The sequence below is a fragment of the Scyliorhinus canicula genome, chromosome 3 (assembly GCF_902713615.1).
Source record: "Scyliorhinus canicula chromosome 3, sScyCan1.1, whole genome shotgun sequence".
NCBI lineage: Eukaryota > Metazoa > Chordata > Chondrichthyes > Carcharhiniformes > Scyliorhinidae > Scyliorhinus > Scyliorhinus canicula.
Genome location: NC_052148.1, coordinates 78,404,494 through 78,429,350, shown reverse-complemented (window position 1 = coordinate 78,429,350; position 24,857 = coordinate 78,404,494). Strand labels below are relative to the sequence as shown.

The 24,857-nt window shown below is 46.1% G+C and overlaps 1 protein-coding gene across 1 annotated transcript in view; it reads right to left on the bottom strand.

Annotated features, from left to right (window-relative positions):
- Positions 1–24,857, bottom strand: part of pik3c3 (phosphatidylinositol 3-kinase, catalytic subunit type 3) — a 130,565-nt gene that overhangs the window by 55,026 nt on the left and 50,682 nt on the right. The window contains exons 8-12 of the mRNA XM_038790774.1: positions 22,368–22,472; positions 14,248–14,340; positions 11,958–12,143; positions 4,464–4,621; positions 2,694–2,784 (exon numbers count right to left, since the gene is read on the bottom strand). Coding sequence (XP_038646702.1) covers positions 2,694–2,784; positions 4,464–4,621; positions 11,958–12,143; positions 14,248–14,340; positions 22,368–22,472 — 633 coding nt within the window. The remainder of the gene's footprint in view (positions 1–2,693; positions 2,785–4,463; positions 4,622–11,957; positions 12,144–14,247; positions 14,341–22,367; positions 22,473–24,857) is intronic.

Sequence of the window (24,857 nt, the reverse complement as noted above, 5' to 3'; positions counted from 1 at the left end):
TATTTGGTCCATTTGTCCCAACAAGATAACCCATTTTGACAGAGTCTGGTGATAAGGGCAGGTCCTTACCCAGCAGCAGAGTTTGGTTGGCTCCTTAATCCCACAGTATCACTGTAGGTTTACTCACCTTGGCCTGGGGAAATGTTGCCACTATTCCTTTGGATCCAAAATCTTTGTAACTAAGCAATCTTTTAAACTTAGCCACACTTACAGTTGTGCGTCAACAAGGATTTACTGCAACAGTCAAAGCCATAGCCTGGTCTGCTATGCCCTGAGTTTCTGTGCAGGACCTGTGGGCCCCAACAAATCCCATGGGCTTTTGCCGTTATCTCCAGCAATCAGCACATTGATGTCTTGCCTTCTTGGCCTCACTCCTCTTCTCAGCACCATCCTTTCTGGTTTGAGGACTCTGTTTCCAGCTGTCCTCTCCTGTGGGTGGGAGCTCAGTTTCCTATCACTCTCTCACCTCCTATCCTTCTCAGTTGGTTGGGGATGACCTGGGAATGGTTTCCTTCGGGATGAGAGTTTGTGGAGGAGCTCATTATCATCAGCCAGATGTGGCCCCCGCTCCTCTCTCTTCCTCAATGGGAGTTTTTTTATTGGGAAGGATATGGAGATTTTGAACTTCAAGGAGAATTATTTCAAAAAAGGTTTTCATAGGTGACCTCAATTTTAAGTGCCTGTACTCAATGGCAAAAGTGAGTTGCTTAAGCCGCTCAAATTCCAGGTATTTCCTGAAGATTTGGAATTTCTGATGCTACACCTCCAACACTAACTGGTACGTACTTAAAATAGCCCTTTTTGTTACCTTATAGCTTGTTGCACTTTCCTCAGGCAAGAGTGGGTAAACAGTGAGCTTTTCCTCTCAGCTTACTATGCAACAGCAGTGAATCAGTTCTCTTCTTCATTAAATTTAAGGGGATAAAACAGGCAAGTTTGTATACCTCCACTCTTAATTCTAAGCTTAGGGTGATTTCCTCACCCGCGGTGTCTTCAATGGACACAGTGGGATCCTCCCTGTTCAGCTTGAGCTGTTTTAATTTAAACTCTTGTCTGGAAATCTCTCTCCTCCTTCCATTCTTGCCTCCTCCTCTCTTTTTGCCTCTCCTCAAATTCCAGGTTCAATTTCTGCTCCTCCAATCTTAATTTAAACTAGTATGGCAGGGAGTTAGAGGAGATGGAAACTGGATTAGAAACAAAAGACAGAAAAAGTGAAAGTAAAAGAGGAAGACATGGGAATAAAAAGCAAAAATAAACCGTGGCTCTATTGTCCTTAGAGATGATCATAGTGTCAGGGAAAATGCTAGAAAAACAAAATTAAGAGTTATGTACCTTAATGCACACAGTATTAAAAAAAATAAGATAAACAAACTGACAGCACAAATGGAATTAAATGGGCGTGATCTAATAGCCATTGCCAAGACATGATTGCAAGACAATCAAAGTTAAGAAATCAATATTCTGGGTTGTTTGACTTTTAGGAAAGAAAATAATAATAATAATAATCTTTATTAGTGTCACAAGTAGGCTTACATTAACACTGTAATGAAGTTACTGTGAAGATCCCTTAGTCGCCACACTCTGACGCCTGTTCGGGTACACAGAGAGAGAATTCAGAATTTATGACTCCAAGAAAAAATACATCCCATAGAGGAGGAAAGACTCCAAGGGGAGGAAGAACCAACCATGGATAACTGTGGATATGAAGTTGAAAATGGAAATATACAAGATGGCAAAGTTAGTGGTAGGAAAGATGAGTGGCATAGATTCAGGATGCAGGATTAGAGAAAAAAAAAATCAGAAATGTCTTTTCCTTCACACTCCCCAGGGCAATTTGTTTGTTTCTCACCTTGGAACGTAGCCTTGCATTTTTAACAGTTTGCTCTGTCTCAGTTCAAATTGCTAAATTTCCAGTCAATTGAAAGAGTATAGTTTCAAAAATAAAAGGGGCATAGCCTCAGGGCAGTCCCCAAGAGGATGACTAGAGAATTAATAAGAAACAAGGAAATGCCAGTGACTTTGAACACTTATTTGTCTTTCTGAAGTAGAAGAGACAAAAAGCATCCTAAGCATAGTGGGAAGGCAGGGGCAAAAGGGAGGGATCAACTTTCTTGGGGAGGGGGTGGGGAGCGGAAAGTGAAGTTAAGGGCTCACTCAGATCAAACATGTTCTTAATGAATGGTGGAGCAGATTTAAGGGGCCAACTAGCCTACTCCTGCTTCTTACGACCTTGTGATATGAAACAGGATAGGAAAGCAGTAATTTCAGAGAAGAGATAAAATGGGACTTGAGGTGAAGGTGCAAAAACGTCAAGGATGGAGCGACTCTCAATACAGAGATTGAGGGACTGAGGGGAGAGGTATCTTGAGGAGAAACTGGAGACTGAAAACATGACAGGTCGTTGAAACAGGGTTTTAGGCAATGGTTTGGAACAGGGTGACATCCATCAAAATAAAAAGGAGGAAGTGGTCAAAGCGTGTCTGGCTATTAAATACTACACCAGAATGTGTTTTGGGCAAGGCAGGCAATCAAAATGAGGAGTTGGAGTAGGTGGAGGCAACTTCATGCTTCAGTTATAATTTGTTGGGAAATGTGTGGGATGGATAATTCATTTTTAGTGAAGAGATTTTTTTTGTGAAAACAAAAGCACCTAAATGTTTATGGAAGTAACAATTTGCACCAACTGCTTTTACCTCTAGGTTTTCTCCATCCATTGCCTCTTTTGCTTTAGAAACTGGAGGAGGAGGGGAAACTGGAGGAAACGGACTGGTGATTATTTGAGAGCTAAAAGAGAATGTTCAGAGTATAAATTAGTTAAAAAATCCAACACCACAGTGTTAAAAATTACAATCTACAATGAGCACTGACAAACCTATTTGTATTTTTAGGCTTAACATGCATTGCTAATTGTTACAATTCCAGTTGATGTTATAACTGGACAGAAGATCCCAGAATAGAACCCGAGCTCAAAGGCCGTAGCTTATTAAAAGAAAACATGGAGGAACAGTATCACCGAACCGCTAATTAGTTTAACAACAAGAAATAAAACATTTACTCAACATGGAAAGTTGGATTATTATACAATACTCCTTTACTCAGCCACCCTCCATCAGTTTAACAAATTACATATCGGGTTTAGGATTAACACAGATTTCTTCCAGTAAACTGAGAGATGATTCCGCTCTAGCCCTTTAAAGCAACCACGTTCAGTCAAGCTGTGAGATCTGCCTTTTCTCTCACTAGCTACCTCCAACTTCAATCAAATTAGTTAAACTACAACTTAAAAGCTTCTCTACCTTACAAGGCCCCAGTTACTAAGCAATGCAAACATACCTCGGCTGGCCTATTTTTTCTTCATGCCTTAGTCCTCTCCAAGCACAATAAAAACAGTTGGAACTTAACCAGCACCCACACATACAAACACCTTTGTCCAGCATGAATTTAACTATAGGTTTTACCCTTCCAGGCACAGAAACAGTAAATTAAATACACTTACAACTATATATTTTTTCTGATCTTTATCAATGCAGATCTGAATTCCTTAAAAGCCACATGGGAGTAGCATGTTGAGTTTGTGCTGATCAATACGTATTCAGGAAATTACTTGTTTTCATTGAAAATATCAGTGTTTATTATGTGCGGGTACAAGAAGATCTTGAGTTTGTGTTCTGATAATGAGCAAATAGAACACAACTTCACAGATCCTCAACCAGGATTTTCTCATTATGATTGAAAAAATTGGAACTTCTGGATTAGAATATACAGGTAAAAGAAACTGAGGTTCTGAAAATCAAAAGCCCTTTTAAAGAGCCATTTAAAAATATTGGCCAATTTTGAGGCAAAGTTTCTTCAAACAGTTCAGGCCCACAAGCTTTTACCATTTCACAGATGGCTGCCAGTCTCTAAAGAATCAAAATTTGTGTTTATGATCCATATAAACCAGATTTAACAGTTAAGCCCCTGTCACTGTGCAACTGTTAATGGGAGACTGTAGGGTTTAACATAGAAATTGGAGGATAAACCAGGAATCTTGAGGCTGTTGCGTCAGTCAATAAACCTCTACATCTGCTCTATTTTTTCCAGTCTATCCCTCAATTCCTTGGCATCTAAAAATCTATTGACCTCAACTGAAGGTTCACAACTCGAGTGCAGAAATTTATCTTCACCTCAGTCCGAAGATGTCCTTCCAACCCCAGATTTTCCATCCTTTCTGAAGTTGGACCGCCTCAGGACCAAGGCATGCTGGTTAAAACTCTCTGGTAAAGTTAATTTACTGGTTAAATACATAGAAGCCAAATTATGAATTCAGTATTGATCAGTTTGTCGTCAAATTGTTTGTATGAGAGAACACAAGTTGCATTTATAAAATGCCTTTTTACTAGCGAGCTTCACAGTAGAAAATAGCAAGAGCAAATGGTTTCAGCTTTAAAATTAGAGCAAAATTATTGAAAGATTGTCCTCACCTCTCCATTTCTGAAGTGCCAACTAATGAGCCAGACATACTTTCAGACATTGCAGTTTGACTGCTTTCTCTTCTGTTTGGTTCTAACCCAACTTTTATGTCATTAAAGTTTTCATACTTTAAAGCTTGGACAAGCTGAAGCAGGTACATGAGCAAATCCTATCAAGGATAAAAAGTTTTTCAAGCAATTAATTTTGAAATAGAATTGCATAAATTAAGTTTTTAAAAAGAATTCAAAAATCCACAAGGATTCCAAACAAGGTACTTGCATGGCTACAAATTGATACTCATAATACCTGCCATTTTGCATGTGTGAATCATAAAAAACAGTTCAGATCGGAATGATAAAAGTATTATGCAGCTAAAACAAAAAACGTAGACGAAAATAGTTACTAAAATATTCTGACTGTCAATTTATGCTGCTTAATAGCTGGACGTCCGGTTGCGGTGATGCGGAGCTAAGCCGCACGTTCGGTAGCTCCCGCTATTTTTGGTCTTTTTTAAGGGCCCGTAGCGGTGCTGGTTGGACTTTTCCCCGGGTGGGAACACATCCACTGTGCTTATCTGCCAGTGGATGGACTGGACCAGGAGCGGAGCGGTCAAAAAATTGGCTTTGGATCAGAGAACGGTGCGAGGCAGGAAAAACAAGATGGCGGCAGGCGGGGAGCCGGCAGCGTGGCAGCAGTGGGCGCAGGAGCAGCTAGAGCTGCTTCAGAGAGCTGAAGGCTGAGATCCTGGAACCGTTTAAGGCCTCGCTGGACAAGCTCATGGCGACCCAGACGGCTCAGGGTGCAGAGATCCGAGAGCTACGGTAAAAGGCATCGGAGAGAGAGGACAAACTCCTGGGTCTGGCAGTGAAGGTGGAGTCGCACGAGGCGCTCCACAAGAAGTGGCTAGCGAGGATGGAGGAGATGGAGAACCGCTCCCGTCGGAGGAACCTGCAGATTTTAGGCCTCCCGGAGGGGCTGGAAGGTTCGGATTTGGGGTCCTACGTGGCTGTGATGCTGAACTCGTTAATGGGCGCGGGGTCGTTCCAGGGACCCTTGGAGCTGGAAGGTGCCCATCGAGTGCTGCTGAGGAAGCCCAAGCCGAACGAGCCGCCTAGGGCGGTGCTAGTCCGTTTTCACTGCTTCGTTGACCGTGAGTGTGTGCTGAGATGCAAGTGGCAAAATGCGGAGATCAGGATCTATCAGGACTGGAGCACGGAGGTGTCGAAGAGAAGGGCTGGTTTCAATCGGGTGAAGGGAGTGCTTCACAGGAAGGGGGTGAAGTTTGGCCTGCTACAGCCGGCCCGCCTCTGGGTCACTTACAAGGATCGCCAGCTCTACTTCAATTCCCCAGAGGAGGCCTGGGCCTTTGTCCAGGCAGAGAAGCTGGACTTGAACTGAGGACTGGGGGGCTGGGGAATGTTGTACATAGTCCGGAGGCTTTGTCCTCCTTGGTAACCTTTTGCTTTTATTGGTTGTATTTGATGATGCCTTTTTGCTTTTCTGCTTTTTCGCTTTTTGGGGCTGTTATTTATGTATTTGGGTGCTTTTTCGTCTTTTCACTGGTGGAGGGTTGGGGAGCTGTTTGTGGTCCCGCTGGGTCATGTGCCTGTCTTTTTCCCGCGCTGGAGGAGCAGGGGGCGGGGCCGGTACTGGGAGGGGTAATGGTGGTTGTGTTGCATCGGAGGGGGCGGGGGGTTGTTGGGATGGTGGGAGCAGCCAGAGTCAGCAGGAGTCGGCTGACTTACGGGGTTAAGCAGCTAGGGGGGAAATAAGGGGGGGGGGGGGGGGTACCGGGTTGCTGCTGCAGGGGGAGGTTGGGAGGGGAGTCTGCCACCATGGGGAACGGGCCTGGGGGGATTCTGCGGGCACGTTGTGAGCCGAGGGAGAGCTATGGCTGACCGGCGCAGAGGGAGGGGGAGGACCCCCCAGATTCGGCTGGTCACATGGAACATGAGGGGGCTGAATGGACCGGTGAAGCGGTCCCGGGTCTTGGCGCATTTGAAGGGGCTGGGAGCAGACGTGTCTACGCTCCAGGAGACGCATCTTGAGGTGGCGGATCAGGTGAGGCTGAGAAGAGGCTGGGTCGGGCAGGTGTTTCACTCGGGGCTAGATGCGAAGAATCGAGGGGTGTCGATTTTAGTTGCCAAGAGCTTGTCATTTGTGGCGTCGAATGTGGTGGCGGACAGTGGAGGTAGATACGTAATGGGGCGTGGTAGGCTTCAAGGGGAGCGGGTGGTTCTGGTTAATGTGTACGCCCCCAACTGTGACAATGCGGGCTTCATGCGGCGAACGTTGAGCCGGATCCCGGACCTGGAGACGGGGGGGCTTGATCTTGGGAGGGGATTTCAATACTGTGTTGGATCCAGCTCTGGATCGTTCGAAGTCAAGGACTGGCAAGAGGCCGGCAGCGGCCTCAGTACTGAGGCGATTCATGGATTAGATGGGAGGGGTAGACCCTTGGGAGGCTTTTGAGGCTGGGAGGTAGGGAGTTTTCCTTTTTCTCCCATGTCCACGAGGCTTATTCCCGGATTGACTTTTTTTGTTCTCAGCAGGGCGCTAATCCAGAGAGTGGTGGGGGCGGAGTATTCGGCGATAGTCATATCTGACCATGCTCCGCATTCCGTGGACCTGGAGCTGGGGGAGGGGAAGGATCAGCGCCCGCTGTAGAGGTTAGATGTGGGGCTTCTGGCAGAGGAGGAAGTATGTGGGCGGGTCCGTAGGGGTATAGAGGGGTACTTGGAAGCTAACGACAATGGGGAGGTGCAAGTTGGGGTGGTCTGGGAAGTGCTGAAGGCGGTGGTTAGAGGGGAGCTGATATCTATTCGGGTGCACAGGGAGAGGGGGGAGAGGTAGGGGTTGGTGGAAGAAATGGTAAGGGTGGACAGGAGGTATGCGGATGTCCCGGAAGAGGGGCTTTTGAGGAAGCGTCGCAGTCTCCAAGCGGAATTAGATATACTGATCACCCGGAAGGCGGAGGCGCAGTGGAGGAGGGCGCAGGGGGCGGTATATGAGTACGGGGAAAAGGCAAGTCGGATGCTGGCCCACCAGCTACGGAAGCAGGAGGCAGCGAGAGAGATAGGGGGAGTCACAGTTGCAGGAGGGAACCTGGTGCGGAGTGGTAGGGACATTAATGGGGTGTTCCGATCCTTTTACGAGGGGCTGTACCGGTCGGTGCCCCCTAGGGAGGTGGGCGGGATGGACCGCTTTCTGGATAAGCTGGCATTCCCAAGAGTGGAGGATGAGCGGGTGGAGGGTCTGGGGGCCCCAATCGAGCTGGAGGAGCTGATGGAGGCGCTGGGGAGCATGCAGACAGGGAAAGCGCCGGGACCTGACGGGTTCCCGGTGGATAAGAAATTTTCGGATCTGCTGGGCCAACCCTCCTTGTGAGGACCCTAAATGAGGCGAGGGAGGGGGGTGGTCTAGAGCAATAATCTCACTGATCCTGAAGCGGGATAAGGACCCCCTCCAGTGTGGGTCGTACAGGCCGATCTCGCTCCTCAACGTGGACGCAAAAGTGTTGGCTAAGGTACTGTCCAGGAGGGTGGAAGATGTGGTCCCAATGGTTATCCATGAGGACCAAACGGGGTTTGTGAAGGGGAGGCAGCTGAATGTCAATGTGAGGCGGCTTCTTAATGTTGTGATGATGGCGCCGGCAGATGGGGAGGTGGAAATAGTAGCATCGATGGATGCGGAGAAAGCTTTTGACAGGGTGGAGTGGAGCTACCTGTGGGAAGTGCTGAGGAGGTTTGGGTTTGGGGAGGCTGCCCTATAGTTCCCCGGTAGCGAGTGTGGTGACGAATGGGAGGAGGTCGGAGGACTTTCGGCTGTCCCGGGGGACGAGGCAGGGATGCCCCTTATCTCCCCTGCTTTTCGCATTAGCGATTGAGCCCTTGGCCATGGCGCTGAGGGATTCGAAGAACTGGAGGGGGATTGTGTGGGGGGGGGGGGGGGGGGGGGGGGGGGGGGGGGGCACCGGTTGTCGCTGTACGCAGGTGATTTACTGCTGTACATCGCGGATCCGGCGGGGAGGGGGATGCCAGAGGTGTTGAGGATACTTGGGGATTTTTCGGGCTATAAGCTCAACGTGGGGAACAGTGAGCTGTTTGTGCTGCACCTAGGGGACCAGGAGAGGGAGATAGGAGAGCTCCCGTTGAAGAGGGCGGAGAGGAGCTTAAGATATCTTGGGGTCCAGATAGCTAGGAGCTGGGGAGCTCTGCATAGGCTAAACTTTGAGGCTGGTGGAGTTTAGGAGGTGGGATGCGCTGCCACTCTCTTTGGCGGGTAGGAGCCAGTCAGTTAAGATGACGAGGCTCCCGAGGTTTTTGTTTCTCTTCCAGTGCCTCCCCATATTGATTCCGAAGGCTTTTTTTTAGGAGGGTCAATAAGAGTATACTGGGGTGCGTGTGGGCGCGGAAGACCCCGAGAGTGAGGAGGGTATTCCTGGAGCGAGGCAGGGAGGTATGCGGTTTGGCGTTGCCCAATTTGTGGGTATTACTGGGCTGCGAACGTGGCAATGATTCGTAGGTGGGTGATGGAGGGGGAGGGTGCCGCATGGAAGAGTTTGGAGGTGGCGTCCTGTGTGGGTACGAGTTTGGAGGCATTAGTGACGGCCCCACTCCCACTCCCCCTCCCCCGGCAAGGTACTCTACGAGTCCAGTGGTGGTGGCTTCCCTCAAAATTTGGGGGCAGTGGAGGCGGCATGGGGGGGGGGGGGGGGGGGGGGTGAAGGCCTCAGTGTGGGCCCCGATACGGGGCAATCACTGGTTTGCACCAGGGAGAATAAATGGTGGGTTTCTGAGTTGGCATAGGGCAGGCATCAGGCGGATGAGGGACCTTTTCCTCGATGGGAAGTTTGCGACTTTAGAGGAGCTGGAAGGGAAATGGGGTCTCCCCCCTGGGAATACTTTTGGGTATATGCAGATTAGGGCGTTTGTTAAGTGGCAGGTGGCGGAGTTCCCGCTACTGCCGCCTAGGGGGGTGCAGGATAGGGTGCTCTCGGGGACGTGGGTCAGTGAGGGTAGGATCTCGGTCATTTATCAGGTGATATAGGAGGAGGAGGAGGCCTCGGTGGAAGAGCTGAAAGCGAAGTGGGAGGAGGAGCTGGGGGAGGAGATCGACGAGGGGACGTGGGCGGACGCCCTGGGGAGGGTGAACTCGTCCTCTTCTTGCACGCAGCTCAGCTTAATCCAGCTGAAGGTGCTGCATAGGGCACACATGACTGGGACCAGGATGAGCCGGTTCTTTGGGGGAGAGGACAGGTGTGGGAGGTGTTCGGGAGGCCCGGCGAACCACACCCACATGTTCTGGGCGTGTTCGGTGTTGGAGGGGTTTTGGAAGGGGGTGGCGGGGACTTTGTCCAAGGTGGTCGGTTCCAGGGTGGAACCAGGCTGGAGGCTCGCGATCTTTGGGGTAGCATCGAAGCCGAGAGTGCAGGAGGCGAGAGAGGCCGGTATTCTGGTCTTTGCGTCTCTCGTAGCCCGACGTAGGATTCTTTTACAGTGGAGGGGCGCAAAGCCCCCGAGCCCGGAGGCCGGGATTAACGACATGGCCGGGTTCATCAGGCTGGAAAAGGTCAAGTTTGCCCTGAGGGGGTCAGTACAAGGGTTCTTCCGGCGGTGGCAGCCCTTTCTCGATTTCCTGGCGGAAGGTTAGAGGGTGGTCAATCTCAGCAGCAACCTGGGGGGGGGGGGGGGGTCTGTTCAGGGGGTTTGTTTTTGCGACTGTTTGTTTACTACTTTCTTTTTTTTTGTATTGTTATTAATTTATTGATTTGTATTGGGGGGGGGGGGGGTGCTTCTTTCTGTTTATTGCTGCACCTTGTTTATTTTATTGTTGGGAGAAAATTTGTTACTGAAAAATTTGAATAAAAATTATTTTTAAAAAAAATAATGATAATAGCTTAATTACAGTATTAGCACTATAACTACAACAATCGAGGCACATTTAGATCAGTAAATCTTGCCTAGTCACTTTGAAATTCAAATATCCTTTGGAGTTTGCAATATTACAGCATTCCTGGCTTTCATTCGTCCTCCAACATTTTAGAAATGTTCTGCCGCATCTTAACTAATTAGTTTGCTGGAATAAAAGTATGCATTTTGGATTCTTTTAATTCACAAAATTCAACCTTGGAGTACCAACAAAAGTTGTCATTAGTCCCATGTTTCACATACAGCACTGGGCCAGAAATCCTTTCAGGTGGGAGCACTGAATTGAAATACAAGACTATCTACTTGCCTTAAATAAAATTGGCTCCCTCTTTTTTATAATGTTGCATCACAGAAGCTTTTCAGTAAACAGACGTTTTAGCTGTATTGAATGCATACATTTATCTTGAATCTCCCTTGCAGTATCGGTCATCTCCTCTGTTCCATATCTCAAACCTTCTCCGCATGCAAAGGCACATTCTTGCTTAGACATGGTTCCACAAGCATCAGCAGTTTTCTGGTACGTCACATAAATCAACATTCTTCATTTGTGAGCTTGCCTCTGAATCCAAGGTCCCGGGTTCTTGTTACACACCAGGGACTGAGCTCAAAAAGCAAGGCTGACACATTATGTCACAATGTCGGAGATGCTGTCCTTGACAAGATGTTAAATCAAGACCCACTCTACCTTTTTTTTAAAAATTCAATAAGAAGTCTTATAACACCAGGTTAAAGTCCAACAGGTTTGTTTCAAACACTAGCTTTCTGAGCACTGCTCCTTCCTCAGGTGATTCAGGTCTGTTTCAAGGTGAAAAGAGATCAGAGAGGGTAGGTGGCTCCAGGATGAAAGTATCGTGGTAACTGTCTGGGAATCTTGCGTATTTCTACAGCACTTTTTGAGGTTGCACACTATCTGTGCATTAATGGAGTGGAATAGTCTGGCAGTTGTTGAATAACCTTGGGTGATCTGGGGCATGCACTAATTACGACACACATGCAGTCAATGCTGCCGTGTACCTGTGGCATGCTCACTAGACCCTCAAACCTGTTTATTTTGATGTAATCAAGGCATAATTGACATAATTGCCAGTCGCAGCAAACAGCACACCAATAATATGACGATGTATTTGTTGATGAGCGATACAGATCTTACAAATCTCTGGCAGATTTCTGGAAAAGCACCAGAGGAAAAAGCAAAACTGTGAGCAGCAACAATGAATTGCACACTTTTCAAAAGATTTCTTTCTGAGAACTCCACTAGGCTCCACAACTTGGTCCTGTGTCACTGCCAACATGCTGCCAGTTACCATGAAACACAACAGCAGCCAAGAGGGAATGAACCTTTCAGTTTCCTTTGCTCACAAAGTTTGGCAAATCAGTTATTAAAACAAAACTAGAAATATCATTGCAATCTAGAAAACATACATGAGAAATTAGAACTGGTAACACATTTTAGTATTTTTAGCCCTCATCAGCTCCAAGTGCACGAAGCTGTACGATTTGTTATGAATCTATTATTAGATTTATAATAGATCCCACAACAAGAGTATAGTCTTATTTAGTCTACAAGATTCTTACCTCATCATCAGCTTGTTGCAACCTAGCAACAGCATACCGCCTTACAGTTGGATTAGTGAATTGGGAGGAAAGCAACTCAAGCCCATCCTCCACATCCATTGGTTTCCACTTTCCTAGCAATTCCAAGGCTTGTTTAGCTTCTTGGGCCAAGTCCCAGTTTACACACTTCAAAAATTTAGTCAAAGCCTATAAAAGGGAACTACATTTAGTAAAGCAATTTTACAAGTGCAAATTTGCATTTCCTTATCGGTCATGTGCAGCTGCTTTGCAAACCATTACTGGGTTACATGAGCAATGGTAAATATCCTTGATTTTCAACTCATTTAAATACTAACATACAACTAGGACTGGCCACTCTGATAAATACTGCCAAAATATATGTGACTGTTGTAGAAATCATTCAAGATACAACATATATAGTAAAGATTACGTGTTATGTATGGCCAATTTCAAGCGTTTAGTACTAGTAGAAAGTTAATTTAGCAACAAATTTCCTTGTACTATTGAAAGCACATGCATCACAAATGTCCTGTTTTGGTCAATTTGCCCAGGAATTGTAATAGAATCATGGAATAGAATACCCACAGTGCAGAAGGAGTCCATTTGGCCCATGGAGTCTGCGCTCGGGGATCCTACCCAACCCCACTCCTCCACCCCATCTAACCTATGGGCGGCCCGGTAGCACAATGGTTAGCACTGTTGCTTCACAGAACCAGGGTCACGTGTTTGATTCCCGGCTTGGGTCACTGTCTGTGTGGAGTCTGCATGGGTTTCCTCCGGGTGCTCTGGTTTCCTCCCATAAGTCCTGAAAGATGCGCTTGTTAGGTGAATTGGACAGTCTGAATTCTCCCTCAATGTGCCCAAACATGCCCCGTAGTGTGGTGACTAGGGGATTTTCACAGTAACTTCATTGCAGTGTAAATGTAAGCCTATTTGTGACACTAAGAAAGATTATTATTATTAACCTTCTGAACACTGAGGGGCAATTTTAACATGACCAATCAACCTAACCTGCACATTTTTGGACTGTGGATGAAACTGGAGCACCAGGAGGAAACCCGAGCAGACATGGGGAGAATGTGCAGACGCCACACAGAGGGCGCGATTCTCCGCTCCCCACGGCGGGTGGGAGAATCGCTGGAGGGCCGGGCGACTCACGACACGCCGCCCTGGCACCCCCCGCGATTCTCCCACCCCCCGCGATTCTCCGGCCCGGATAGGCCGAGCGGCCTGATGTTCCCGACCAGTTCACGACAGCAGCAACCGCACCTGGTCGCTGCCATCGGGAACATGGGCACCAAATGCTCGTTTGTGGCTTGTGGGGAGCGGAGAGGGGAGTGAGTACCACGGCTGTGATCGTGAGGGGACTGGCCCGCGATCGGTGCCCACCGATCATCGGGCCGGCGTCTCTAAGCGACGCACCCTTTCCCCTCCGCCGCCCCGCAAGATCAAGCCGCCACGTCTTGCGGGGCAGCGGAGGGGAAGACGGCAACCGCGCATGCGCGGGTTGGAGCAGTCAGCCGTCGTGACGTTAGCCGTGCATGCGCGGCTGACATCCCTTAGGCGCCGCCGTCGCATCATTCTCGGCACGCCGGCTGCCGAGATTTACGGAGCGCCGCTCCTAGCCCCCTGGGGAGGGGGGTGAATAGGGTGCGAGGAGCGGCCTCTGAGGCCGTCGTGAAACTCGGCCGAGTTCACGGCGGCCTTCCCGATTCCGCGCGGGAGCGGGGAATTCCGCCCAGAGTCTCTGGCAACGTGAGGGAGAATCGCGAACTGGCCACCATGCTGGCCATAATGGGAATAATAATATTATTGGAACTACAGTCTACAACAGATAATTTGAAATTTTCCTGCACTTAAAAAAAAAAATGATTGAATATATTGAATTATAATAATAATAATTGCATATTGTCACAAGTAGGCTTCAATGAAGTTACTGTGAAAAGCCCCTAATAAGGGTAGCACGGTGGCGCAGTGGATAGCACTGTTGCCTCACGGCGCTGAAATCCCAGGATTGAGCCCGGCTCTGGGTCACTGTCCGTGTGGAGTTTGCACATTCTCCCCCGTTTCCGTGGGTTTCGCCCCCACAACTCAAAGATGTGCAGGCTAGGCGGATTAGCCACGCTAAATTGCGCCTTAATTGGAAAAAAAAGAATTGAGTACTCTTAATTCAAATTTTTTTTTTTTTTAAAAAGCCCGATATTGAATTATTGTCATGAAATTACATTATATGAAACAATAACTCTCCTACAGTTTGTGCAACTAAAAAGTACATTATTAAACAACTCACCTTTTCCTGGTTGGTGAGATAATATCTAAATTTCCAAACAAGATCCTGTTCTTCAGAGGACAGTAATTTAGTGGGAGGATAATTTAAAATAATCTGGAAGAGAAACAATTGTGTTTTCTTAGAAACTTTGAAGTACATCATAGAGAATGGTTGATCACGTTTGTTCCTAAAGGTTGCTTTCTTAACTCTTTCACAAGATGTGGGCATTACTGGCTATGCCAGGATTTGTTGCCTCATCCCCAATTGCCCTCGAGAAGTTGGTGATGGTCTGTTTTTATTAACTACTGCAGTCCATGTGATGTAGGTACACACAAAAGTGTGATATGAAACAGGTATAATGAAAATTTTTACTGTGTTCCTTCAGACATTGGAACAATAATTTTAGAGTGAGGGTTATTCATACAAGGGAAAAGGTACCATTCTACTTTAGAATTTATAAGTACCGAAATTATGATGCCAGCTTATCCCCTCTCCCACATTGCCAAGACTCCTGTTGAGATGGAACCATATCAGCACATCAACCAACTCAAATATACAGCTTTCCCATGCAGGGCTTCAATCCCACATTGGGTTAATAAATAACGCATTAAAATTCTGCAGTGATTCAAAATGGAAAATCCGTGCTGTATTGCATTATCAATATAAAGCTTAATTTAATTGTTTTAGTCAGACAAAAGCATAGCTGCTTTCAGAAACCCACTTTTAAAGAAGAAAAAGTAACAGTGCCAGGCTAAAGTGTAGCTCCTTGTGTTCCAAGACCACACTAGCAGGAACATCTGAACTGATCTGCACATCAGACATATCTATTATCAGCAGCAAAGCTAAATCAACTTCATGCTGGAATAGGAGTGTGAAAATTAACTGGACCCCAACTAAAACCAAGCACCAACATTAGCATCCTGCTGTCAGTATTGATAAGAGCGACAGCAGCACAACTTTGGTGACAGGCTACTTTCTAAAAGGAGCACTAATCAGTTCATCACATTACCTAGGACAAATAAGTTATTTTAACATGCCAGTAAATTGGTTATAGGGCCAGCAACTGATAAAGCTCAATAATTATTAAATTCTGGCACTGCCATGGCAGAGCACCATTTATTACATTCGTGTGGCCATTCAACTATTTCTGGTATAAATTTCCCATAGCTGGGGTGGCCCAATGTGTGCTATTCAAGTTAAATCACTCGTTCAACGGATTGTTGTATTTGTGCCATTGGCCGCTCAATTGTGTTAGGCAGCACCTTCAAAACCCACAACCACTACCTTCTAGAAGGACGAGGACAGCAGATACCTGGGAACCCCACCACCAGGAAGTTCACCTCCAGGTCACTCACCATCCTGACTTGGAAATTTTTCGCTGTTCCTTCACTGTTGCTGGGTCAATATCCTGGAACTCTCCTTCTGATAGCACAGTAGGTGTACCCACACAACATGGACTGCAGCGGTTCAAGAAGGCTGCTCACCACCAACTTCTCAAGGGTAATTAGGGATGGGCAGTAAATGCTGGTCTCGACAGTAAACCCACATCCCGTAAAAAAAATGAAGTAATATCAATCCAATGTACCTGATAGATCTCTGTGTCTATTCGGAACCCGGGATATGTGTTATCCCTTGTTAGTTCCCAAATAACAGAGATTCAGGCTGTGCTTTTTTGGCAAAGTTACGTTGAACTTTGCCAGCTTTTAGTGTCTACTGGTAAACTCTTGGGTTACAATACAAACTTAGGTCAGATTGATTGTCTTTAGCGAATACAATGGTCGAGTTTAAAATACAACTCATGGTAATTCTTCAAATTATATTACACAGTACAAAAATATGGATTGATTTTAACAAAAGAAAAATGGCGATAGCAAAGGCAGCAGCAAGACATAGGTTTCAGAAAGAGATAGATTGATTCCGGAATGGATTTTTCCATCCCGACAAGTGATTTTTAAGATCATTTATCTTGAAAGTGTTGCCTTCTTTACAGCTGTGATTAGCTTCAACTAATTTATAATTCACTCAATTAGACCAAACGGTCTGTCTGTCAATTCAAGAGATAAATGTCTTGGTGTAATTTTCATACCCTGGTTTGCCAATTATGTCTCGAACATTAATTAGATTAACACAGTTTTCAAAAATTCATTATGACCCTGACTGATGGTAACCATTGAAACACAACTGTCCAGGCCTGGGAAGACAGCTGCATACAATGAAGTCTTTTGTCTCTGGCCAGTCTCGTGCAACTTGCAAAATGTGAGAATTTGGAGCCTTATCTGATTAGTTCACAGCTAGTCAGCTTTCCTCACTCTCATGGTTAATATGATTTAGTCAATTACTCTTCATGATTTCTCAATTAAACATTTTATCGATCTCATCTATAGCTAATCAGAAAAGCTTCTTGGGAGTAAATGTGACCATTCCTATAAATCAAATGGCTGCAGTTATTCTATTACTCCAGTGCTATTGAAAAGTGACTTGTATTGTGCTTGTAATATAAATCTAGAAAAGAGAAAGATCATCTATTGCAGAAGGAAACCTGAAGAAGCACGGGCTGACATTGTATGACGTACAATTTCCAATGCACTGTCAAAAACACATTATAAAGTGCTCAAAAGGTAATTTGTAGTGAGAGAAATGCCAGTCACATCTTATTGTCAAACTCCATCTACACTCAAAAGCACTTACATGGACATAAGAATTCTGAAACCCCTAGAAGTATAAAATATGGTTCTAAGTGACTAGAGCATAAGACAAAGGAGCAGAATTAGGCAACTCAGCCAATCCAGTTTGATCTGCCATTCAACCATAGCTGATATTTTTCTCATCCCCATTCTCCTGCCTTCTTCCCATAACCCTGATCCCCTTATTAATCAAGAACCTATCGATCTCTGTCTTAAGAAACTCAAGTGATTTGGCCTCCACAGCCTTCTGCGGCAAAGAGTTCCACAGATTCACCACCCTCTGGCTGAGGAAATTCCTAATTTCTGTTTTAAAGGTTCGTTTCTTTAGTCTGAGATTGTGTCTTTTGGTTCTAGTTTTTCCTACAAGTGGAAACATCCTCTCCACGTCCACTCTATCCAGGCCTCGCCATATCTTGTAAGTTTCAATAAGATCCCCCCTTATCCTTCTAAACTCCAATGAGTACAGAGGTGGTGTGTCTTTACTAGTAAAGGAAGAGATCAATGCTGTGTATAGGGAGAGATGCTGTGTATCTATAGTCCATGGATGCTCAGAATGTCACCGGCCATATGGGTGCACCCCCCCCCCCCAAAGCGGAACGTCCACAATAATACCTACAGGAGGGCACTGGAATGGGACTGCAGAGCCGATCTCTGGTATGGCATGGGTGAGCCACTGGTACCCTTGCCAGTAAAGGACAGATACCTGGGCCCCAAGGTGCCAGGCACTGACAGGGCCAGCTATGTGGTGTGAAGGGTAGAGACACGAGGGGGAGAGGCACGGTGTAGCCCATTGGATCTGGTTGGGTACGGGGATACACACCATGCTAACATGTCTGCCTTTCAACCAATGCAGACGATGGACTCCGGAATCCAACCAGGAATGGTGGCCTTCACCTTGGGCCCCACCGCTCTGGTGGATGCACTGAGGGCTGTATACACAGAAGCTGCTCGGGTAGGACCCTGCAGCAGCGGAGCCAGCCCCAGGGAAACAGGAGCCAACTGGTGAAGATGGAGAGCCGGCCACCCAAAAGGCCTAGGAGGAGGTGCTGCATCAGGCCTCATGTGTACCGGCATCACTATTCATTCGAGGACCAGGCATGCCGAAGACTCCGGTTGAGCAGGGGGATCGTGCAACATGTCTGGCGCACCTGGTATTACGGGGGTATGGGGGAGGACACCCGCTCCCATTGGCTGTCGAGGTGACAGTCACCGTGAAATGTTACGCCATGTGGTCCTTCCAGGTGCTGAGTGGAGACTGTCCAGATCTCGGACATCGGTGCACAAGTGCATCGCGCCATCACGGAGGCCCTATATATTAGGTCAGCACAATATATCAATTTCAATGTAGACTGAGCCCACTAGGATGCCTGGTCAGCGAGGTTTGTCGACATCGCCGAGATGTCCCAGGTACAGGCGGTGATGGATGGGATGTATGTCCCCCTATGAGCAACAGCTCGCTTCACAGAAAGGGGTTCCACTCTGTGAACATGCAGCTGGTGTGTGATCATGAGCAGCACATACTGCACATCTGCGCCTGATACCAGGGCAGTGTGCATGACGGCTTCACCCTGGCAAACTCAATGGTTCCCGACAACTTTGAAGTGGACCACTGGGTGAAGGGTTAGTTCTCGGGTGACAGGCTGCAGGCGTGGCTGATGATGCCTCGCGTCAGGCCACAGACCCGACACCGATGTTGCGACCAGGGGCGTGGTCGAGCAGTGTATTGGCATCCTAAAGATGTGGCTCTGGTGCCTGGACCTCTCTGGAGAGGACATCAAATTTAGTGCTAGAAGGGTCTCCCACATTGTAGTGGCCTGCTGCATCCTCCACCATATAGAACAGCAGAGGGGTGATGTGCTGGAGGGGGATGAATGCCAACCCTCGTCCAGCAAGGATGATGCAGAGGAGGGCCAGGATGGGCAGGGCATGGGCCCTGGCAGGCACAGGAGGCCGCACAATGTGTGCACCTGAGCTGGCGCACATGCAATCCTCTAAATGCCTCCAGGTTCACCAACTAAGGGACCTGGCCAGAGGGCCCCATTCCACAGCTGTTTTATCAGTACACCAACGACTGTTTTGGTGCTCCTTCATGTTCGCGTCTGGACCTGCAATAATTTATTAATTGTGCTTCCAATTTCCACTCCTCTATTACCTTCACGTGGTCCATCTTGGAGACTTCTCTTCCCTTCCTTGACCTTTCTATTTCAATTTCTGGGGATAGACTGTCCACTAGTATCCATTACAAAGCCACCAACTCCCCCAGCTACCTCGACTACAGCTCCTCACATTCCACATCTTGTAAGGGCTCCATGCTACTCTCCCAGCTCCTTCGTTTCCATCACATCTGTTCTGATGATGCTACTTACCAAAATGGTGCTGCTGACATGTCTTCATTCTTCCTTAATCATGGTTTCCCACCCACTGTGGTCGACAGGACTCTCAACCGTGTACGACCCATCTCCTGCACCTTTGCCCTCACCCCCCTCTCCTTCCTCCCAGAACCAGGATAGAGACCACCTTGTCCTTACTTTTGACCCCACCAGCCTCTGCATTCAAAGAATCATCTTCCGCCAGTTCAGCCAACTCCAGTGTGATTCCACTACCAAACACATCTTCCCCTCGCTCCCCCCCCGTCAGCATTTTGCAGACAATTCCCTCCAGGATATCGTAGTCTGCTCCTCCATCACTCCCAACATCTCACCCTCTTCCCATGTCATCTTCCCATGCAATCACAGAAGGTGTAACATCTGCCCCTTTACCTCCTCCCTGCTCAGGCCCTAAACACTCTTGGGCGAGGCAGAGCTTCATGTGCACCTCCTTCAATCTGGTCTATTGCATTTTCTGCTCCCAGTGTGGTGTACTCTACATTGGAGAGATTAAACGTGGAGGGACTAAATGTAGACTGGGTGACTGCTTTGCAGAACACCTCTGGTCCATCCACAAGCAGGACTCAGATCTTCCTGTCGCTTACCATTTCAACTAACTGTCCTGCTCTCATCTTCACAAGTCCGTCCTTGGCTTGTTGCAATGTTCCAGTGAAGCCCAGCGCAAACTGGAGGAACAGCACCTCATCTTCCGATTAGGCACGTTACAGCCTTCCGGACTTAACATGGAGTTCAACAACTTCAGACTGTGAACTCTATCCTCAACCTACACCACAATTTTATTTCTATCAATTTATTTTTATTTCTTACATGGATCTGCATTTCTATCACCATTGTTTCTCTCTTTCGCTCGCTTCTCCCCCCCCCCCCCGGCCACCCCCCTTGGGCCAACTGTTCCTAGTTGCCCTTTGACACACTGCTCAACTTTGTTCTGCCATTCACACTTTAATCTCTTTATGTGCCACTATCAACACCCTTCTTCGCATTAATCAACGCCATTAACAATCCTTTTGTCTTCTGTCCTCGACATCTTTGTCTATCTCCACTTATCGCTGGCCCACTACCCAGCCCTACCGCTCCACGCCCCCCACTACAGTAGAAATCTGACCCCATTTTCAGTTCTCTCTGGCTTTGACAGAATCATCGAGACTCGAAAGGTCAGCTCCCTTTACTCTCCACAGATGCCATCAGACCTGCTGATATTGTCCAGTATTTTATGTGTTTACAACAGGTGAACATCTCTATACCGGTTTGTGCCCTAGTACCTAACTCTATCCGGTACCTTGCACCTGTGCCAACTTAACTGGTGTCTACCTTTCTGGCCTTACGGGCCCTAATGCTATGTCTAGGTGGATCCCCATGCGGTACATCAGGAGAAGAGGCGGCCTGCTGTGATTCCCGCTCTGTGACATGGGTCCCCTTTGGCACTTGTCTTCTGGAGCAAGTCACTTGGGTGTTCCAGGTGGTATGGCTGCCCATCAGATGTACCAGGGACGGGGGGTCCCCAAGGCACTGTAGTGTTCCAGCATCTCCCCTGCAGGAGACACCAACATGGGCCCCATCACCACTCCCTCCCTCGGAGTGGACAATGGCCTCCGGGCTACTCCTTGGAATAGGATGTTGTGCTCAACTGTTTCAAAGGCCATAGACAGGTCAACAGACAGGAGAAGCGATGGCATAGTGTGATTGGCACTGGACTAGTAATCCAGAGACCCAGACATGGGGTTGAACCCCACCACAGCAAATGGTGACTTTTGAATTCAATAGAAATCTAGAACTAAAAGTTTAATGATGAAGTGAAACCATTGTCATAATAAGCCACCTGGTTCAGTAATATCCTCGAGGGAAGAAAATATGTCATCTTTACCTGGTTGACTCCAGAGTAACAGCAACGTGGTTGACTCCTAAACAGTATTCAGTTCAAAGGCAATTAGAGATGGGTGATAAATGCTGGGCTAACCAGTGCTACCCATTAGCCAATGAATGAATTACAAAAGCGCATGGGTTTTTGGGAGGTAACCCAAGGACTTTGGAGGAATGGGAGGTTGGCAACAGGAAGGCAGTTTTCAAGTATAGGAGGTAAACAGACAGAACTTGTTGAAACTTAACAGACTCTATTCTTCAAAGTTATTTTGGATAGTTTTGGCACTAATTCAAACACACATTCTAGAAACAGAATAATTGCATACTAATCACTGCTTACATTCTCTAGATTCTGCCCATGTCAAGACTCAAAGTATTCAAATCTAAATTGTTAATTTAAGTATGGGTCAGGAGGTCCTTCCAACCAGTGCACACAGTGAACTCGCAGAAGTTAAAATTATTTCAGCAGATGCTGTGCTGCTGGCCATGATGCACACCAGTATGTTATAGTGCTACTGATTGATGGTCCTGATCTTTTAATCCCAGTCTTGGCTGATAGCCTCAGTTTAATTTCCCAAAAGGTTTCCCACTGACCCATTAATATTCTTTATTAATTGAAGGAATCCTTGTGCCTCAAGAAGCTTCACAAATTACAAGACAAATACAGATTTTGAACTAATGATACCTTATCCCAAGTAAGGCTTCAGGGAATAAATTTTATTCCTAGACATTCCATAAAATATCAGACAATCAGAAATTTCAGCTTTGTCAAACAGAAAGAAGCGTTGGCCCATGATGTCTAACATCTTGCAGCAAAGTTAAGCTTTCAGAAAATATTTCTTGCTTTCGGAAACAGCAATTACTTCTTCAGCTGAACTTATTTTTTTTTAAATATATAGTTAGGATTGGCTCCTAATAATTCAAGGCATCTTAGTAACACAGGAAAAACAGCTTCCATGATTTCACAGTTTTCTAAAATGTTCAAATGTACATAAAAGTTAATAGCATAAAAATCCTTTTAGCTGCAGTGCAAAATCAAGAGTAAACAAAAAGGTAATTTGTCCACAAGATAAAAATGCAAGTAAGGCATAGGTTTGAGATTAGAATTAATGTTCTACCAAATACAATATATCAAATAATATTTACAAAACAAATGCTCAATATTTTAGATATCTTTGCCAAATAAAACGTTTTCAACATTCATACTTACATTCAGCTGGTCACGGGTAGCAGCATTTGGCTTCAGATCATGGTCAGAAGGTCCACTTCTCAAACTTCGAGCAAGTTTATGATGCTTGCTTTCTACTAAATTCTCCTACGGTTAAAGCACATTTATTACTCTGGTTCTGGATTTAGACAGGCCAAATGCAAAAAATTAGATTTGTTTAAATGAAAGTATTTAAAATATTATGTGAATTTGGAGTTCATCAAATTGCAGTACAGTAGTGTAGGGCATTGAACACTGTTAACTGGAGTAGGGAAACAATTGCAAGCTTGATGCTGTTACAATCCTGGACTAAATCAGTAACTTGCTATTAGAAAAATAACAAATCCAAAATCCAAGTTCTTTACTAAACGAATGAAGCCACAGATTCCACAGTTTAAAACGTCACAAGTGACAGCAGTTGTTGAATTCTGCTGTAGCTGCTGATGTCAATTATGTCAAGAATTGATCATCTGCATACATTTGGTTTGATTCTGCTGATATTAAGAATAACTGGCTGGAGTTTAATATTCTGGAGATGTCACCGATTTTCAGGACTGCAGTCTCCCTTTTTAAAAGCACCACCTCTGACCTTTCCGCTTAATTCAAGAACTCATGAAGAAGGTGTTTTTAAAGAATGAGACACACGGGCAGCGTGGTAGCACAGTAGTTAGCACTGTTGCTTCACAACACCAGAGACCTGGGTTTGATTCCCAGCTTAGGTAACCGTCTGTGCGGAGTCTGCACATTCTCCCAGTGTCTGCGTGGGTTTCCCCCCGGTGGTCTGATTTCATTCCACAAGTCTGGAAAGACGTGCTTGTGAGGTGAATTAAACATTCTGGATTCTCCCTCAGTGTACCAGAAAAGGCGCCATAATGTGGCGACTAGGGGATTTTCACAATAACTTCATTGCAGTGTTAATGTAAGCCTACTTGTGACACTAATAAAGATCATTAAACAAAAGATTTCTTACTATACAAACAACACAAAGCAAACGTTAAATACTATCTGAAGATAACCTCTTGTACTTTAAAATCTAGAATCAAAACAATTTAAACTGAATTAATAGCAAACCGTCATCAATCGTAAACTATTGGTACAGCTAAGGAAGATCTTATGAATTAGCTCAGCAGTCTAATCAGCGTATAGGTCATCAAACTCAGTCACAAATTCCTTCAAAGAAGTTTAGTTCCTCTCCTTCTTGAGTGGAGATTGATCCCCAGCCCACAGCAGAGCACAACAAATCAGAGTTCCGTTGGAAAAGTGGCACATATTTACGGAACTTCCTCAACCTGGTCTAGATGGCATAGATTCACAAATATGTTATCTTCAATTTACAGAATCAGCAACTGCGTATTTACTTATTTGCAGCTTCTGGGTCTATCCTGTCTTCTTCAACTAGTCTCTATAGCACTCATCAAATTCCATTGAGCTCTGAGGGCTGTGTCCTCTTATACAATTTCAACCAGGTTCAGTCTCCCTAGAAGTTTTGGTTTCCTATGAAACTGGGAGGGTCAGTTTTCTTTTTTGGTATCGTTTTTCAATGGGGGTCTGTCGCAAAAGTACGAGCTTTGAACATAGATTCCATTATAATGCAAAGTGAAGTTCACTCGAATGCAATCAAACGTGGAATATCCCCAACAAGACAAGCATCTATAGTGCACTAAGTATTTATTAATTTTACACAAGACATTTTAGATCCAACCTCTGCTGGTTAATGGTTTGAAAGCGGCTCAAGATAATTAAATTAATTCTTACAAAGTCAACTTGTCATCTGCTGCATTTCAGTGCTAGTTTTAGTTGGTATACCCAACTTAAAAGATGCTGTACAAAAGCAAGTTGTCAATAGAGCAAAATTCCACAGTCACTTCATAGGAAAAAATATCAAACAAAATCTGATACTGAGCCATTTAAGGAACTTTTAGATAAGGTAGTCAAAAGTCTGTTCAGAGAGTTAGGTTTTAAGGAATGGTTTAGACAGGAGAAAAGAGAAACAGGAAGGATCAGGGACGGGATCCCAGAGCAGAGTCTAAACGGCTAAAGAAACTGCTGCCAATAGAGGAATGAGAAAAGCAGGGACACTCAAGGTGTCAGAACTGAAGGAGCACAGAAACCTGGGAGGGCTCTACAGAGGTTCCAGAGGTAGGATGGGATTAGAAAATAGTGATGAGATTTTTTTTAAAAGAGACACACTGACAAACTGGGAAACAATGTGGGTCAGAGGGGTGATGAGCAGAGGGGTGATGAGTGTTTGAAGCATGGCATGAGCAAGGCAATAGGGGCAGCACAGTAGCAGTGGGTAGAATTGTTGCTTCACAGCTCCAGAGCTCCAGGTTAAATTCCCAGCTTGGTCACTGTCAGTGTGGTTTCTGCACGTTCTCCTGGTGTCTGTGTAGGTTTCCTCCGGGTGCTCCGGTTTCCTCCCGCAAGTCCTGAAAGATGTGGGCCGCGATTCTCTGCTCCCAACGCCAGGGGAGGGGGGGGTGGGGGGGGGGG